The 18,108-nt window shown below is 37.3% G+C and overlaps 1 protein-coding gene across 1 annotated transcript in view; it reads right to left on the bottom strand.

Moving 5' to 3' along the window:
- The window catches only part of NALCN (sodium leak channel, non-selective), a 238,139-nt gene that overhangs the window by 44,477 nt on the left and 175,554 nt on the right, over positions 1-18,108 (bottom strand). The window contains exons 16-18 of the mRNA XM_086741316.1: positions 17,473-17,609; positions 16,053-16,194; positions 1,997-2,070 (exon numbers count right to left, since the gene is read on the bottom strand). Of these exons, the coding sequence (XP_086597442.1) occupies positions 1,997-2,070; positions 16,053-16,194; positions 17,473-17,609 (353 nt within the window). The remainder of the gene's footprint in view (positions 1-1,996; positions 2,071-16,052; positions 16,195-17,472; positions 17,610-18,108) is intronic.

Below are 18,108 nucleotides of genomic sequence, written 5' to 3'. Positions count from 1 at the left end.
AGCATCCTTAGAAAGCAGTAGTGAACAGATGATCCCACATTCTGCTTACTTGGCAGAAATGTCCTCCTTTTCTCTGTGTTTCTCAAAAGTTCATCAACAAAGACACAAGAAGCAGAGAGGAAAGCACAATCAACGCATATGAAATTAATGGATTAATTAAAGTAACAGATGAATAGATTAAAACTCTATTTTTCTGCCTCTGAATTTTTTTTTAATCAGAGGAATTTGGAAGTGAATTGATAAGAAACCCTCTAAGATAAAAAAATTTCGCAAAAGTTGTACTCTGAGTGACCAAGTGGAAGTTAGCAGGATTGAAACTGGAAGGACTGATTTCCAATTCTGTCCTAGGACCTCTGAGAATTTAGAGAAGCCCAAACAATGGTTTCCTTGGATTTTCCTCCCACTTTGCTTCAGACTTCTCCTGAAAAGGAGAAAGTTCTGCGCTGATGGAAAAATTAATCAGAATTCTGAATTTCAATTTGTAGGACTTCATTTATTCTTCTGCATCAGAAAGAACATAGCCCCTACAGATGTCATGGGTTTTTAAACATTTTTAAATATAAACCAGTATGGTATTATCTTTGTCTACATGTTTCCTCTGTGGTATCGTATAAGAAACATGCCAAACAAATTGACACGTGTGTAACTCTAGAGATGTCAATAACATTTCACAGTTGTAATATTACATAGAATTTAATTAGAAATGTTTTAATTAAACACTGCCATGAAGTTTGTATCTAAAATCATATTTTGAGAAGGTTTTTGATTAGGACAAAGAGACTTGTATTTCTCTATCAATAACAGTAATATCCTGTAAAACCAAGGTACATACACTTAACTGAAAGAAACACAAAATAAAGCCCTAAGTTTTGTTAAAATGGAATACTTGTGGTCTTGTAGTTACATTTCTCAATAATAATTTGACAAAGAGCATTTATTTGAATTAGTAATTGTTCCTGTTTTCATTACCATGGGTTTAAAGATAGATAAAGTTGCACATTAATTTCTACAGTTCTCCCTGTGCTGTATTCTTACAGAGTATTAAAAAGAACTAAAGAGCTGCAATATTTCCCAAATAGCATGCAATTACTAGGCACTTTTCAAGAAACTTCACAATTCAGAAATCACACTGAATTCCTAGTGCACTGCTCCTCACAGAACACTGCCATACTTAATCTAATCCTGCAGCTGCAGTTCTCAGATCAGTTATTCCTGTTTATACTGCTTATTTACCTGGGACCAGTCATTCACAATATTCTGGAGATGCACCTGCTTTAGTGAGAATGTAAATTAAAAAAAAAAAAACAATGATCTATAAATTGTTGGCATTGCTAATGCACCTCATACCAACAACAATAATTCTAATGTAAAACCAATAGTGGCATGAAACACTGCATCATGGTGTTACTCACATGGTAACTTCAGACAAGGGTCTTGGAAACTTAGGAGTGCACTATTTACTTACAGTGCTGAGTACTTACTTGATATGGAGTACCAAAATGAGTTATCATTAATAAAACATTCAGGAAATCCTTCTACAGAAGCACAGTTTTGAAGTTTTCTTCATTGTACATTTCCTGCCTAGAATATGATTAGCTGTAGTCTCTGCTTTCTAGCGTACAACCCCTGTGAATGTTTATATGCATATATATGCAAGAACTAGGCTAGAATTCTTTAGGTAAAACAACAGTGCTTATGAAGAGACATTTTTTTAGTTAATTTAGAAGGAAGATGTGAAAAGAGCTGAAAAATAACCTTTCTGTGTAAAACAGGATTCATATACATACTGAGGAATAACAATCTCTCTCTAGTTGCTGTTCAAGCATATAATACATCCAGAGAAAAGAGCAATCCATCTTCGATAATGAAGGCAATAGATGTACTACAAAAGGATACACTATCATAAATATTACACATACAGTAGCATTCACAAAAAACAAGGTTACAAGAAATCACACGACAGTCAAAACAATATCGAATCACTGCTGACTCTTACCTTAGAATTTTATTGATTGCTGTCTCTTTTTCCAGAAGGTTTCTTGCTCTGATGCTGAAAACAGATTTACGAAGCTATAAAATTAAGAAAAAGACAGTGTACTTTTTAATTGCCATAAAATATAGCATTTGACAGACCAATGAAATATTATGATTCTGAGTGTATGTCAAATTAAACACGTAGTGTTCTCTAACATAAAGCTGATTTTCACAGTCTGTGGCATGGTTGTCCTATTCCAGGAAAAGGATGGTGGAAAAGATCAAAAGGGTCACACAAAGTAAATTCATCGAGGAATGTGTAAGATCCTGGCCTTATTACTTGCAGAATTCAGCCTCCCTATCCCAATCCTTAGCTAGTTCTGGGTGCAAAGAAGCAGACAGTTTTGTTGATTAGCACTAATATTATTCCCTTTATTACAAATTTATCTTCTTCCTGGTTGGCCAAGTCACACCTTTATCTTGATCCTTGCTACTTTGCTTCCACTCTGGATTTTGACTAGGCTGGATCATACACTAGAGATGCCTTGGCTATACAGAAGAGCCAGCTAACAAACCTCAGATGTCTCATTTCAGTGCTTAAAGTTAGGCGAGATGAAAGTAGGTCTCCTGTTCCTCCTGAAACCAGACCTGCCTGCCTGTTCTTGCCCTTGCCATCTTCGCTATCCTTTTTTTTTTTTTCCCTTTCCCCTATCCCAATGTAGAGCAAAAAATGCAGTAAGCAAAATGTGCTTATGTTTGCCTCTTGTCAGGAACAGTGTTTTAGGCATATTCTCATGAACATGGCTATATTCTCATGGCTTCCTGGACATTAAAAGAAAGGACTGGGATACAAGAAAAACCAAGCACTTATTTCCTAAGCAAGTAGAAACAAACATGGCAAATCAAGGAACAAATCACAGCAGAAGAATTTAGCTGATGAACTGCACCTCTGATGAACAGAAAGCCTCCGGCACCTTGTATAACTTAACTCGGTCAACTGGTTGGAGATCATTATTTTGAAGCAAATGGTTGAGAAAGATCTGGCAACTCCCAGCTGTGCACTGTTTCTGTTCAATCTGAAATGGAATCTTTAAGCACATGTCTTTAAAACTATTTATTACAAATACTGGATTTGTTTAATTGACCTGTGTCTGACCTAAGGATGTAATAGATTTGTAAACGCTACCCCAAATCCAGAGTCACTTGACAAACAATTTTGCTAGAACTTCTGTCAGGAATCTGATTGACTCTGATTGACAGTTAAGATGTCTTACTTTGGAGAAAATTAGAAGCCTAAAAAATACCTTAAAATTTGTTAATTATACTAGCTGTCCTTAATAAAATGGCTATTGCTTTTTAAACCACACCCGTAACAGCAAGCTACGATCTCTTTCCTAACACTTGCTGTTTCAAGTGTGGCCCCTTTAACCTTTCTCAAGTCCTAACCCATCTCTGTACAGCCTGTGGAAGTAAGAACATAGATGATTTGAAACCATCACTATTTTGAGATTCTGTACGTTCCTTTAAAAACCTGCAACTTGAAAACTGAAATAAAGTATGCAATATTTCAGAATGTAGTTTGGAAAATAAAGTATTGGAATTCCAGGCAAGATTTAAAAAATAGTAACAGAATCATTGAATATAAAACAAAAAAATTGTTCTGTTGCTTGGATATGGTTAACATCAAAATGAACTGAAAATCACAGTATGAGAGATACCATTATATTAAATATTGTGTAAGGGTAAATAGTTCATATATTGAAACATATTTGTGTAGGTTTTAACTCATTTGTAGTACCTCAGCACAGGTTTAGTGCTTTATCAGCATGGTGCCTTATTATGGTTTTAGAAATAACTGACAATGTTGAAAGCAATGGCAACTCTTACACATTTTTTTTTCTAATGTTAGTGATTAGTAACTGGAATCCCACATGACTGATTTTTTCCCCTTATGAGGACTGCAGAAAGAAATCTCCAAACCACAGGAGTATCTATACTTCTGCAAGATGTTAGCTAATAATTTTTTTAGGGCTCAACTAGGAACATCAAACTTACAGGAATAATGAAGGTGGAAAAACAGCTCTTTTGTTTCAGTTGTTTTTTTTCCTGTTACAAAGAATTGCTTTAGAATAATTGCAATTATATCAAACATCAGGGGAAGTAAAGTGTGCTGCCTACTAATGTGTTAGGCCCATTTATTTCTCAGAACAATTCTTTGCTTGTTAACATCTTAGAATTTGAAAGGATTTCAAACACAGAAAGCATTAATTTCCTTTTAAACTTTCAGGTTTTGCTCATCCGATTTCAGAAAAAAGCTAAGGCAAAGAATTTTTCCTGAAATTATCCACAGCTTCCTATATGGCACAGACCACTTCTGCTAGGTGTTCAGAACAGGTATCAAAACACCTCAGCGTTAAGCGCATGGTCCAAGCAGGGAAATTCACCCAGGTTGTCAACAAGGGAATGTGGCCCAGGAAAGTGGGAGCGAGGAGCTGACTTCTTTTCAAAGACTTTACAAGGAGTCTGGGTGCTTATACAGACAGATATAGTGCTTCTCCAAGCCAAGTGTTAAACCATCTAGTGCCAGCAAAGAAGAACATCTCAAGAAAAGCTGCTGGCAGGTCCAGACCAAGGCCTACTTACATCAGGCACATTACTCTACCAGGGACTGCTGAATCCTCCGTCTAGGAAGTAAGACTAACAAAGAAGGAGGCAGCGGCTTATGTTTTGCATAAAAGCATATTGCTAAATCCTTTGCATGCCTCAGCTGGAAGTGGTTTGACTCCCTGTTTTTTGACGCCTTCATTGAAGACCCTAGTAGTCTTGATTTGTTGATTTGCAAGGATGCCGCTGCACTCTGGTACTTGGCCATCGCACAGCCAGAGATTCAACATCCACAGAGCCAGAGAGACAAAAAGAAGCAGTAGGAAGGAGTCCATGTCTGGAGCCACTCAGATGGGGGAGAAAAGACTGGGTTCTACTTCCTGCTCCGAAAGCTGTTCATGAATTTTATTCAGTGATGCTTAAACAAATAAATGCCTAAGAAGTCATAGGATTGGGGAAAGGGATCAGAACACAGGGTGTTACACTGGGTTACTTCTGTAAATACTGCATTTACTTTTCCTGCACTTCTTTTCAGAAGAACTACTTGTGAAACTTGCACCTCAGACAGTATGTTCTTGGGTACTGACCAGTCTGAGCATACACAATGGACTGAGGCTTAGGTGAAGTTTTGAAGGTTTGCTACTATCCTGCCTGCCTCTGCATTGTGATAGAATTCAGACTGGAAGCAGGTATCCAGTTCTTTAATCCAGGAATAAATGAGCATGCATAAGATCCTATACTTTGGTGTCTACGGATCTCAGTGATCCAAAACGGAACTGAAAATACAACCCAGGCACTTCTAAAGATTATGGCTTTTGAAGATGATGGTCCTCATTGCTCTTTAGGACTTAGGTGTCCTTGCTTCAGCAGAATCCAGATGAATGTATCCTAAATTTAAAATATCTAGAAAAAGCAATACAAGATAATATTTTTAGATATTAATGATTGATCCATTTCTCATGTTTAAAGGAGTCAGCAGTCAGTCAAATAGCAACATGCATAGGTCAATATGTGTGTGGAAGAAAATCAAACATTATTATAGATTTTTAAAATACGTGTCCTATTCTTATGTTAGATAAATAAAGCAAACTGCTTCCCACTTAATTTTCCAAATTTGCATAGCACACTAAGCAAATGCAATGGAACTATACAAACAGAAAAGGGGGGTGATGATCAGTGTTTTGTTTAATAATGTCTAGATGGCGCATGCTGGTGTAGAAGGAGGCTGGCAATTAAAACTTGTGATACCTGCCGAGTGCTTGAATGTTGCAGAGGAAATTATTAGCAGAGTTAATGTACAAAAGACATTACTCGCTCTGATTAAATAAGTACAGTATACTCTACTGAGGTTATTTTAGGGTATATCTGTTTAGCCTGCTGGGTTTTTTATTACAGATCATGATGTATTGTGAGGACACCCTCAGTGTATCTTTATTAGCCACTATTTATTTATTTACATCTTTATCCAGCCTATAAGTACACTCAGTGCAGAAGTAACAGCGCCATATAGCTTCCTGCTATAGAGCATTATTTTTTTAGCATAAGACACTGTCCTGAAATCACCTAACAGCATCTAATTACTGTTAAATATGTTTTCAACAACACATTTTAAAGAACTCCTGCAGGCTACTTTAATCTGTAAGGAACAGCTGCGACAGGTCAGCAAATTACCAGTAATATTTCCTGGATGAAAAGGTTTCAGACGGAAAGCATATGCTCCTACGAAACCAAGAATAAAGCTCATGTCTTGATTCCTACATTCCTTTGAGTTTATTTACACAGATGTGCCTGTAGACACAGAATCAGGAGATCTGCAGGCAGTGCTGCTTCCACAAGTGCTGGCACCCTTCACTGCTGCTGTTGGCAGGACAGACTTCAGGCAGACAAAACGACTCAATCCAGTCAGTGTGAACTTGATTGGAATGCTACATCTTATGAAATCTCATTTGTCCAAAACGACATGGACAAAGCAAAAAAACCCACTGTAAATGTTGCAAAAGAAGCTAAATCACAGAACATTGTTGCTCTGCAAGTGCCACCCGCTGCTTTGAAAAGGTACTGCAGACATTTTAAATGACAATATTGATTTAGTAGTATATTTAAAAAATCCAGGCTTTCTACTCCGGAAAAAGAAAAATCCTCGGCCTAAGATTAAAAGCAAAGCAACACAGGATGGTACCTTTGCTAGGTAACAGCTAATGACTGTGGACCAGTCCTACAGCCCGAGTGTACTGGCACAGCACTGCTGCCTTCAGGGGGATCTATGCCAATTTCTAACAGCCAAGATATGGCTCAGTGGTTTGACGTTTCAAGAAATGCTATTCTTTGTCAAGGTTTTGATATATTTTCCTAGCAACATGTTTGTGGTGCACAAACCCCAGCAAGCACTGCATAAAGCAACTGTTTCCAACCTGAATTTGACAGAATTGTACGCTATCAACAGGTAAAACCTGTGGTGATGTATTGCATTATTTTTTGTACCAGACTACCTGGGAGTTGGCAGAAGAGACAAGCATTGGTGAGTGCTTTGCAACATAAGGTGAGACAAGGCCTTAAGTAAATAATGAGATAAAAATGTCTGAAATGTTTGGTTGACAATAGGAAAAAAAAAAGTGCATGTAACAATTTTTTTCCAAGGCATTTCTTAAGTGTTACATTAAAATTAGGAATTTTAGCTTAGTGCAGTTAATAGCAATCTTTTATAGGCAACTGTAGGGCCATATGGGAATAGTCTTCTGTACTATAGCAGAAAAATTCCAAGTAAGGAAAAAAAAAATAATCCAAAGCTTCTGTTTCAGTTTGGAATTTGTTGGATGCCAATTGATGGTTTATGTAGACTCACAGAATGAACAGATTGTTAGGTATTATATCACTCTTTAAACATGTACAACTTCTTGGGAAAATATGAAGAGTCAGTAAAATAAGCAAAATATCACAGTGATTTTTAAGAAACAGCAAGGAAATATTTGGGCAGAATCTGTTCAAAGCCTGAGCATTTGTCATAGTTTAGCATTATTAAACATAGGATAATTTTGGCCCATTGGAGTTTGCTGCATACCCTCTCAAATGCATACATTATTAATTGTTCAACAACATTCTGCCTGTGCATCTCTGACTTGAAGGGATCAAAATGAATGTGACAAAAATATGAAAAGTGATGGAAGGCCAGACTACGAGTTGTTGGTAGGTACCTAACAAAATGTTCAAACGAATTTAAGCAGGTTAAGTGACTAAATCCTATGGAAATCAGTGAGGAACTTCTTAAGCTCTTTTGAAAACTTTGCTTAATGCCTACAGAATCATAAAGGATGCAATTACAAAGGATCTCGAGAGATCAACTAATCCATTTCCCTCTCTCAAAGTAGAACTAACTATTTTCATTTGGACTTTGAAAATCTGGCCCTTAGTGAGGTTGTTCTATTTAAGAAACAGGCTCGCTAAACAGTCAAGAAAGGTCTAGCATTAGATAAGTGCCACAAGGAGTCAAAGGCTGTCTCTTTTGATCAGACACTCAGAATAAGGAGTGGGCACAATCTCCTTAACTTTTGGGAGTCATTGACCTGATATAGCCTTAATTCCTTTTGTAGCCCTTGATTGCTGCCTGTCTCTTAAGGAAAGCCATGCTCTTCTAATTAGCTGTCTACTGGTGTGGAAAATCTACATGTCCTTTCATAACCAAGAACCTTTTTCAATTAAGTCTGAGAATGTGGATAAGGCTAATAATAGCATACTCATAAAAGCCCCAGAAACTTAAAGGAGATTATAATAGTCCATCTCAGACACATGGGGGAGCAGCTCCAGGGAGGGAGAAGAATCCCTCTCTTTTATGTCTTGTCATACTATAGTTGAATTTTTCCCTTCAGCATATCTGAGGGTTTTTTTTACTTTCAGTCATTTAAAGGGTAGGTTTTTCATAGAATGGTTTGGGTTGGAAGGGACCTTTAAAGGTCACCAAGTCCAAACCCCTGCAAGAAGCAGGGACATCCCCAACTAGATCAGGTTGCTCAGAGCCCCATCCAACCTGGCCTTGAATGTTTCCAGGGATGGCGCATCCACCACCTCTCTGGGCAACCTGTTCCAGTGTTTCACCACCCTCAGTGTAAAAAATTTCTTCCTTATTTCTAGTCTGAATCTACCCCTCCTCTAGCTTAAAACCGTTACCCCTCATCGTGTTGCAACAGGCCCTACTAAAAAGTTTCTCCCCATCTTTCTTTTAGGCCCCCTTTAAGTACTGAAAGGCTGCAGTAAGATTTTCCTGGAGCCTTCTCTTCTCCAAGCTGCACAATCCCGGCTGTCTCAGTCTGTTCTCACAGGACAGGTGGTCCATCCCTCTGATCATTTTGGCAAGTGCAACCTTGGATAGGTTTGTTTTCTTTTGTTTTCTTTCTTTACTTCATGAAGGACCCAGGGAGATCTCGGGAAAACTAGTGAAGAGCACTGGGTAAATTACTCATGGCAGCCCGGAGCAGGGTGGAAATGAGGACTCCTGGTCAAGCTGATGTGGGTTTGTAATACATTCTGCGGGGTGCACAGCGATGGAGGAGAAGGTTCCACTCCACACCTTAAGTTGGGGATCTGGAGGCTCTAGGGAAGATGGGACTGCCAGGCTTGGCAGGACTAGGAAAGGAAGAAGACTGATATAGACTGGGAGTTTCAAATGGGAAGTAACTTGGGTTGGGGAAACAAGGAAGAACATTACTCCCGGGTGTACAAGCACACGCATATAATTCCCTTCACTAGAACAAAATGATCACAACTGTATTTAACCAGTTTTTGTGAATGAGTCCTGCGAGTGAGTGAGGGAGACTGAAGGGCTTGAAGAAGGAGACCTGGATTCCTCAGTAGAAGTAGGGAAAGGGAAAATACAAGGCTCAAACAGAAGGGCTTTCCCATAACCCAGCCCCTCATTGCCTCTCCCTTCACTGCAAACTACCGCATGCTCTTTTCTGTTAAAATACAGCAGCCCTAAAAATGTTGCCATGTCAGAATTTTGTTTGATGAAGAAACAGGAAGAGTGTGAAGAGTGCCCTGGTTTTAAATGCATCTTCACAGCCTTTGTACCAATATTTTGATTTGTGCTAAGTATTTTAGCACAGAACGGATGAAGTAGAAAGCTAATGTCAGAGAGAAGTGCTGAATTACAGCATTTTGAAAATGGCAAAGTATCCAGTCCTCAGCTTCTTTTCTCTCAGAATGTAATTGAAAGTTGGTCTTTTCCAGGCAGAATTTTGAACATACTATGTAAAGACAAGAGTGGCAAAGCAATTAAAAATCATCAGAAGCCAGAGGCAGACCATAACAAGAATCTTGTTACTACTGCAGTTCTGTCTTCTCTGCTCTGAAGGTAAATATGGTCACAAAAATTAACATTATCAGCTGAAATGCGTATGGTAAAATACTTAATGAGAAAGTGTCTTTTTCTATAAATTGATTAGTTAGACATAGGGACATAGTTACATATCCATTTTATCTGAAAATAAACAAAATCTTTTAAAAATGTAACATAGATAAAGAGAACTGACTAGTACTCAGAAAATCTGAAATACATCACTGTATTTACTTACATTAACTTCATTAGAAAGATCTGATAAGAACAGACATGGGACAAAAATAATATTCTTTGAGAATCAAGATTACAATGAGCAAGAAAATGCTGGATTCATAAGCCATTCTCAATCCAGCAGCTAGATTGTTTTAATGACTTTCCTGAATGTTACAGCTAGATAGATTTTGGCAATATCCTGTGAATGACATAAATAGGTAAGACTGAAGCACTTGGCTGTGTTTAATTAACAAGTAGTAGATCGAAACTGAAATTGTAGGACAGAATTCTACTCAGATACACAGTAAAGGAAGACCAAGATAAAGGCTGATTTTTGTTGATACATATGCACAAAGTTCTGCAAGTATTGCTTCAGAAAAAATGTAGTGTTTGTTAGTGTTTAAAATGAATAATCTTTTCTACTTGGAACTCATGTGCAATTACACTTTATTAGTTTCTGCTATATTCAAAATTAATGTGATAAAATTATTCTTTCAAATTACTTAGAGAAAAGAATAATCAGGAACACAACAGAATGCTATTATACTTTTTGTGCCAATATTCTGCTTTGCACAGTAGAATGCCCAAAATAAAGTTCAGAAGAGATTGATTAATTTGGGACAGAAGTTTATTACAATAAGAAGCAGATATTCTGGAAATCACAATTTATGAATAAATGTTCTACCCTTGGTTCTTTCCTAAGAAGGAAAAACTACAAATAAAGTTTATGAGTACGTCTTCATGCCTGATGATTCTCTGCAAGATATCTTGGGACATGCTGTCTTCAATACTAAAAGCTGTGCCTTAGAAAAGCTGAAAGGCTATTTCAGGTTTTACAACACAAATACTTTCTGCAAGGAAAAGTCCTTTCAGAATACTCTCAGAATATATGTGGTTCTTTTTGCAAGAAACAGAACAGTTAATGAAAGAAGCTGAGCACAGATCAGAAAAAGACATGCTGGAACAAATTGCCAGATTAAACAACACCAATTTATCGAGAAGAGGTGGCATGTCTCAGCAGCTCACAAATGGAGTATCTATGATGTTAACCAAATATGCCTTAAAAGTTGTGGGCAATCTTGTGTGTTGAATTTGTGTGTGAAATTATAAACAGATAAAATCATAAACTTTTTCTGAGGTGTCAAGAGAGAATGATTTCAACATAAATCAGAGGGAGCTGGTCTCCATGGAAGTACTCAGACCCTTCCAGGATGAGGTATATAATTGGGCTGATGTTTGTGTTCCATCCCATCTAACTTTAATGGTTATCAGCAGGACCACATCTGGGAATGAAGCCAAACAGCATAAAAAAAAAAGCGAATGTAAAGCTCAGCAGCCTACCTGCAAGGCAACACAGGTCATCATGAACATATCACCTCGGTGCTCTATTATGTGCACTGACTCCCCAAAGAATGCAGAATTCAGCGTGAGCTTTGCTGCTTAATATTCATAGTTCTTCACGGTAATGGCTCTGGCTACCTGTGAGATGGGCTCTCACTTTCTGACCATGGCCTCCCGTCATACAGGTACATTGTGCTGTGACTAGGAAATCAATGGGAGAGGCATATGGTGTGGGAGGTCAAGCTTTCACAGGAGCTAGACCTTAATGGTGGATCTTGCTCCCACAGGAAAAAGGAATGGCTACTAACTTCACTGCTTGCAGAGCTAAAAGCAAAACTTATACAAGTGAAAGGAAACAGAAAAGAAACAGGATGATAAAAAGGACAGAAAAGAGAAAATATGTTTGTTACTATCCAATTAATGTTCCAAATGCAGAAATAAGAGGGCTGGCTTGTTTATATTCCTTCAATTAAATGGGAGATGCTCAAAGTCCGAACTATAAAATACATGGATGTATTAAATGCTCTTTTGCTTTATTTTCTAATTCATTCCTGTTGTGCCACTGCCTTAAATATGCACATGGGTAGCTGTACATATTGGGCCATAGGCATTTTAAAAGTTCATCTCACGAGCGTGTCTGTTTTGAATTTTACTTTAACAGCAATGGCCAAAGACAAGTAATGGATTCAGGAGTGTCCTGCTCACAACAATTTTCTGCAGGGCTTGCTAGAAGTTGTATGTCTCTTCGGAAAGCACTCTGAGGTGTTTCTGTGCTTCTGTGATTATAGTCTTGAAGTTAAAAAGCCAAGGCCAATGCTATACAGCCAACTCAGCTGTATTTTCCTGGACATCTGATTTCTTGTAAAACTGCTTGTTTAATTTTTTGTCCCCTAAAACTCGCTGTGACTATCCCTCAGGCTCTTGTGAGAGCCACCACAGTGAGATGTCCTTATTTTCCACCAACTTCCTTTCTCCTTATCCATCCACTCACACAAAAAATATATCTTTCCATATTTCATTCAGTTCTCTTGTCCAAGAATTTACTGAAATATTGGTTAGCCAAGGAAATTCCCAGCATACTGTGAATAATTTTCATACAAATGTGGAAATATAAAAGAACACTTCCGTCTCTATCTCTAACTTCTCTCCTTCTGTCTCCCCTTCTCTCACATCTACAATGCTCATTTAATACCATAATTTCCTATTTTCATTTTTTAACCCTTTCTGCAGATACGTTTCCCATTAATTTTATAATGGCACTGTCTCCTTATACTTGCACTTTTTCTGAGCAGTCTTCCTTCTTTCACCAGAAAGCATCTTCACAATACTTTCTACTACAACAGGGGTACCCTCACCAACCTTGACAGTCCTGGTTTCTCTAATCAGACACAGAGCTCTTCAACTCATAGCCTGCAGACCACATCAGGCTGGAATAGCTCAGCATGCAGTGGAGGAGGTCTGTGGCAAGATCAATGGGTTCAAGAAAATTTGCTCAGCAGGACCTCAAGCAGAGAGCAAAGAATGACCATCCTGCACTTCCAGCAGTGTTAAGTTCAGAGAATCCCAGAGAATCCATCTTGCACACAAAGTCACAGATCATAATTAAAAACTCAAGCAAAGCATCATACTAAGCATTGAGCATCCGAAACTGAGATAGCCCAGGTGCTGCTGGTGTTGGATATAGAAGAATGAACACAGCACAGTCTGTCCCCACACACCCACTCAAACCACACACACTGTGAGAGAACTCTTAGGAGATGTCTACAAGGCAAAGGGTATTTAGGTATCTAAAGGTATTTTTTTTTTATATTAGTGTTTGGTTAGTTTATTACTTTGATAACAGGTTAGACATTTGAAAAAGTTGGAAAAACTTCTGAAGCTCACAGACTTGACTGGAAAAAAAGGAGAATAGCAGAGAAGTCTGTTTTCCAACATTGTTCTTTGATTTGGCATAGATGAAAATAATTTCAATTGTTGTCATGATTATGGTAATATATATGAATAAATAAATTTTTCAACTATTTTGAGAAGGTAAAATACTTTAAAAAAGGAAGAATGCAATGAAAATCTACTCCCCTTTTACAGCTTCAAATATGTTTTCAAGGAAGTGGGTAATTGTAATACTGAAAAGACTTACTAAACCCATTATATAAGAGAAAAAAACCCGATTTGCTTTATTGATAATTACAAATTATGAGTCAGATTGATTCTGAACACAAAACCAACACTATATACATATAGTGGCAGATTTTTAGAGAAAGAAAAAAATAATTGCTGATGTGGAAATAAGGAAATGTATGCATTAAGTACTTCCTATCACTTCAGCAGGTGTGGAAAGCAAAAATACTGATACAAGTCCAGGAGAAAACAGAGGAGCTAGCCACAGTTCAGGCACCACAAAGGAAGGACAGAGTTAAATCTGCCAGTAGAATCTCACCTTTTTATTCCACCCTATTTTTTTAATCAACTGCAATTCAATAACGATGTGAGAAGTTTCTGAAGCCATCACACTGCTATCAGGGGCAGCGGGAATGCATTCTACTAGGCACTAGGATCGGTAAAATGTTTGGTCAAGTTTCTTTTTTTGCAAAGAAAAGTAAAGTATGCATGCAAGGTTTGTATATAAGTGCAACCAGTCACTCCAAGCTTGTTTTAAGGATAAGACATTTTAAGAAGATTGGTTCATACAAAAGTAGGTTGCCTTAGCAACTGTAACTATAGAAAGCCAGAGCAATTACTTTCACAAAATCCGTCCTAGTGCTTTCTGCCTCTTAACAGGAATGTGTAAATACCTTGTTTTAAGCTACATTTATCAGAAATATTACTTATCATTGAGTCTACCGTTGAGGTACAAGAATCCAAAAGTATATGCTTAAAGTAGGTCGAATAGTGCAAAACCAATTTGCAAACACTTATTTCAATTCAAAAATGAAGTTAGATCACGCATATTTGCTCTTCGAGGGAAGTGAAAATTTGAAAAGAATGCCGCATTCTGTTTTCATATTGCAAGATCTCGTTGAATAAACTGTGCCACGTGTTCATCTATCTTCAAACACAATAAAGGGTCACTTTTGTGAACAGCAGGCAGAAGGAATTGAGACTGCAATTTACTATGCTTAATCTATATTAATGTAAACAAATCTACTGAATCATTGCACAACTCTGCATTGCAGACTGTGGCCTTATCTGTGTGGCTGGGACAAGTTTAAGGTCTCCGTTCACCTCTTCATTACATGGCAGAAATGTACTCTGATTTCCCTGGCACAGTGTTTGAGGCTCATCATTAGCAATATTCGGCACAGTTCTACTGACCCCTAGGCTTGTCGTTTAATAACTTATCCAATTTTTCTGCTATGCTTGTTAGAGTAGATGACATCCATTTAGGCTTGATTCCTTCCTATGACCTTCCCTGTCTGACAAATAATACTTTACCACAGACCTCCCTCTCAGGCCACGCTGTTCAGCTTTGGCTTACTAATGCCATAGAATACATTGGCTAGAGGAATGTGTTCTTGCACTGAAATAGGGATGGAAATTAACAGTAGTTTGCAACTTGTCTCTTTTCATTCATTACCAGAAGAATACTGTTTTCCCCAACTCTGCTTCCTGCCTGTACGAATACTGTCCTGAGTTATAGTCGCAAATCACACCCTAGGAAAGCCAGAGTTACACTGTGTAGCTACAGCAGCTCTCTTTCTTTTTCTTGTCTGTGATTCTGTGACTTAAAATGTATTTACAAACCCCTGATGTCAATATTCAAACAGGATTTGAACACTGTAATGTATACTGTAAGGACTTTTCCTTTGTCTGTTAAAATGTCACTAATAAGTTACATAATATTACCAGTGATCAAGAAGTGATATCAGTGTAGAGGCCAGTAGAAATCTGGGAAACCAGTATCTTCCATGATGCACATGAAGACTTTTTCTGACTCTGTGGTTTTGTAAGGTGCCAGAAGTTGCACGTTTACTTATGTTGCAGCATCATCATTGTCATTCCAAGCAGTACTGATATTTTTCAAATCCAAACATCCTTGCCAGTCCTACTGGGTGACTAGCAGCATTTAACACAATAGGTTTCAAATATATGTGTTCAGCATCTGTTTTCTAGCAATTCCAAAGCCTACAGAGAGGCTAATGTCCTCTAAATAATCAGAATAATTCTTAAATTTTTACTCATCTTCAGTGATTACAGAGAGACCATGACTCAGAGAAGTACTTTTTCAACATTGTAACAGTATCAAGACTCTCAAAAATCCAGTGTGATAGTCACAAACTTCAGTTTTCCACTAGCTTCTCAGTGATTAACAGTAAGAATACTTTAAAAAAAAAAAAGGCTTTGTAAAATGGATGCATTGAACAAACTTACGTATCAAATCCTGAATTTTGAAGTAAAGGGAGACCGAAAAATTAAACCAAATGAGGACCTACAGTGATGTTTGTTTTAGGCTAAATTAAGCATAGCCTTTTAGCCTGTGTTCAGTCGTACTAGCTCGTGCTCACTTTTACGTAGTTTGACAAACTGAATAATCTGAAGTCTTTCCTCTCAATACCAAAGGAAAGACATATAAGGCCTTATACTCTTGATTTACCTTTTGATCAATATATTTGTTTTCTTCAATTGCTGATCTTTTAGAATGGTCACAGGAGGAAGAAGAGGCTGAAGGAAGCCTTCGCAGCAAACAGCTGGTATCTTGTTGCTGGCGATCAATAAACTGCTTCATAAAACTTTCCCTTGTGAACAAACAGAAGATATTGATGGATTAAAAACCCAGGAAGAGTTGATATTGGGTTTTCTTTATGATGTGTCACAATGGATTAGTGCTGAGATGGATAAACTCCAAGAAAAAGTTGTACTGGGCTATAGATGTATAAACGGACAGAGAGACGAAACAACTGGTAAAACTTAAATTCATTTATTAAAGAAATCCGTAACTGAATTGAGAGATGGGTGGCCTGCATGTAGCTTTGAAGAAAATAATTTTATTATTTTTAATAATTATTATTTTATTTATTTATTTACTAGCTAAAGTGCTAAATATTTGAAGTGCCTTTTGCAGTTTTCAGCTCTTTTGAGTTCATTAAACAGGGAATTGTTACTCCAGTGTAAATCAAATGCTGATATAATCCAAAGGAAACATACTCTCTGCAAGAAATTATTTCTTCAAGATTTCAAACAACATCTGTTCATATAACTGCTTTGAATGTCAATACTAAGGCACTTCAGCAATTCCCTGCCTCACATATGCTTTGTTTAAAACGTAGAAGCGTTTCTGTTTACAACAAATGTACATTTATCTTGCTGTATTTTAAGTTTAGTAGAGTTGCCCTGTTTTCAGAGTAAATACTGGAATGGGCATGGCCAGAGGACCTGTCTGGCCAGCCTGTGCTGTTTCAGCAGACTTAGGAGCCTGTATGTGCTAGACAGAGCAGCCCTTGGATTTCTGTAAGCTTTTTTTTGGGACCATGCTAAGAATAATTGTACTGTAACTGATGATCTAGTAGTCAACTGAGGGTCTGATCCTTTTTTCAAGTGAGTTTTACAGGAAAGTGGCAACTATGCAAATCCAAAGAGGGGACAAGGTCATAACAGCTTAAGTGTTATTGGATGGCCTGTGTTATTCCCTCTAATGGTTTGCTGCCAATTGATCTCTTATTTTAAAAGCTACATGAGAACTGGTTAGACTGCTAGTTGTCTGTGTCAGTCAAGAACCTAAAATCCAAACGGGAATTGAGAACGTTTCAGTCATATTGTACTTGTGTCAGTTCCAGTCAACCTGGTTGTTTTCATGAACACATTACAAGGAATACTAGGATTTGGCTTTTTTTTTTTTAAAGTAAAAATGATGTAAAATAAAAATGTCACCTCCTTTCAGTGCCAATGTTAACTCTGTTTCCCTTCTGATTTTCTGAACTATCTGCCTAAACCACAAGCGAAACAGCTATATGTTTTGGGTGCTATGTGACACCAGACAAGTTTATAGCATGCTAGCAATGGAAATATTTAAATACCTTATTTTTGGAACTGTGAAATCTGAAGGAAGCTTGGAGATTTTCACCATTTGTGGCCTGTTCGGAAATTTTTCAAAGATGCGTAAACGCAATGGAAGCTTCTCCTTTGTATCTGCGTTTGCTTCACTTTGCTTTAGCTGAAAACAAGGAAATGAAAAAAAATGATAGAAAGGGAAATATTGTTCTGTAATATCCCAGTCTTGTTTTTCAGAATCCAAATAATAACAGCAATCATTTAAAGAAACAGAAGATGGCAGCAAAGAACTATGGAGGGCAAATCTGATACTCAGGAGTTTATTGGTCTGCTTGTGCTAGAAGCTGACAAATACCTAACAATACCGTGCCTTTAATTGAAAGTCATAAAATGGGAGGATTGCTAATAATTTAATTTTAAAATATGAAGCATATCAGTGTCCTATTCAATATGCTTATTTCTATGTTTTCTTCACAGATCTCTAACACTTTATCAAGCAAATAAGTATCAATGATCTTATTAGGCACATCTTTCTGTATACATTGACACCTCTTTGATGTTCAAATAGAACATAGCATTTTAAAACGGAGCAATTTTAAACAAATTCAACTTTCAGAACATGAAAATAATAGGAAAATTACATTTAGGTGAGTATTATAAGT

The sequence above is a fragment of the Chlamydotis macqueenii genome, chromosome 1, assembly GCF_036417535.1.
Source record: "Chlamydotis macqueenii isolate bChlMac1 chromosome 1, bChlMac1.mat, whole genome shotgun sequence".
NCBI lineage: Eukaryota > Metazoa > Chordata > Aves > Otidiformes > Otididae > Chlamydotis > Chlamydotis macqueenii.
Note: the sequence above shows the minus strand (reverse complement) of the source record. Positions and strands in the feature narration are given on the sequence as shown.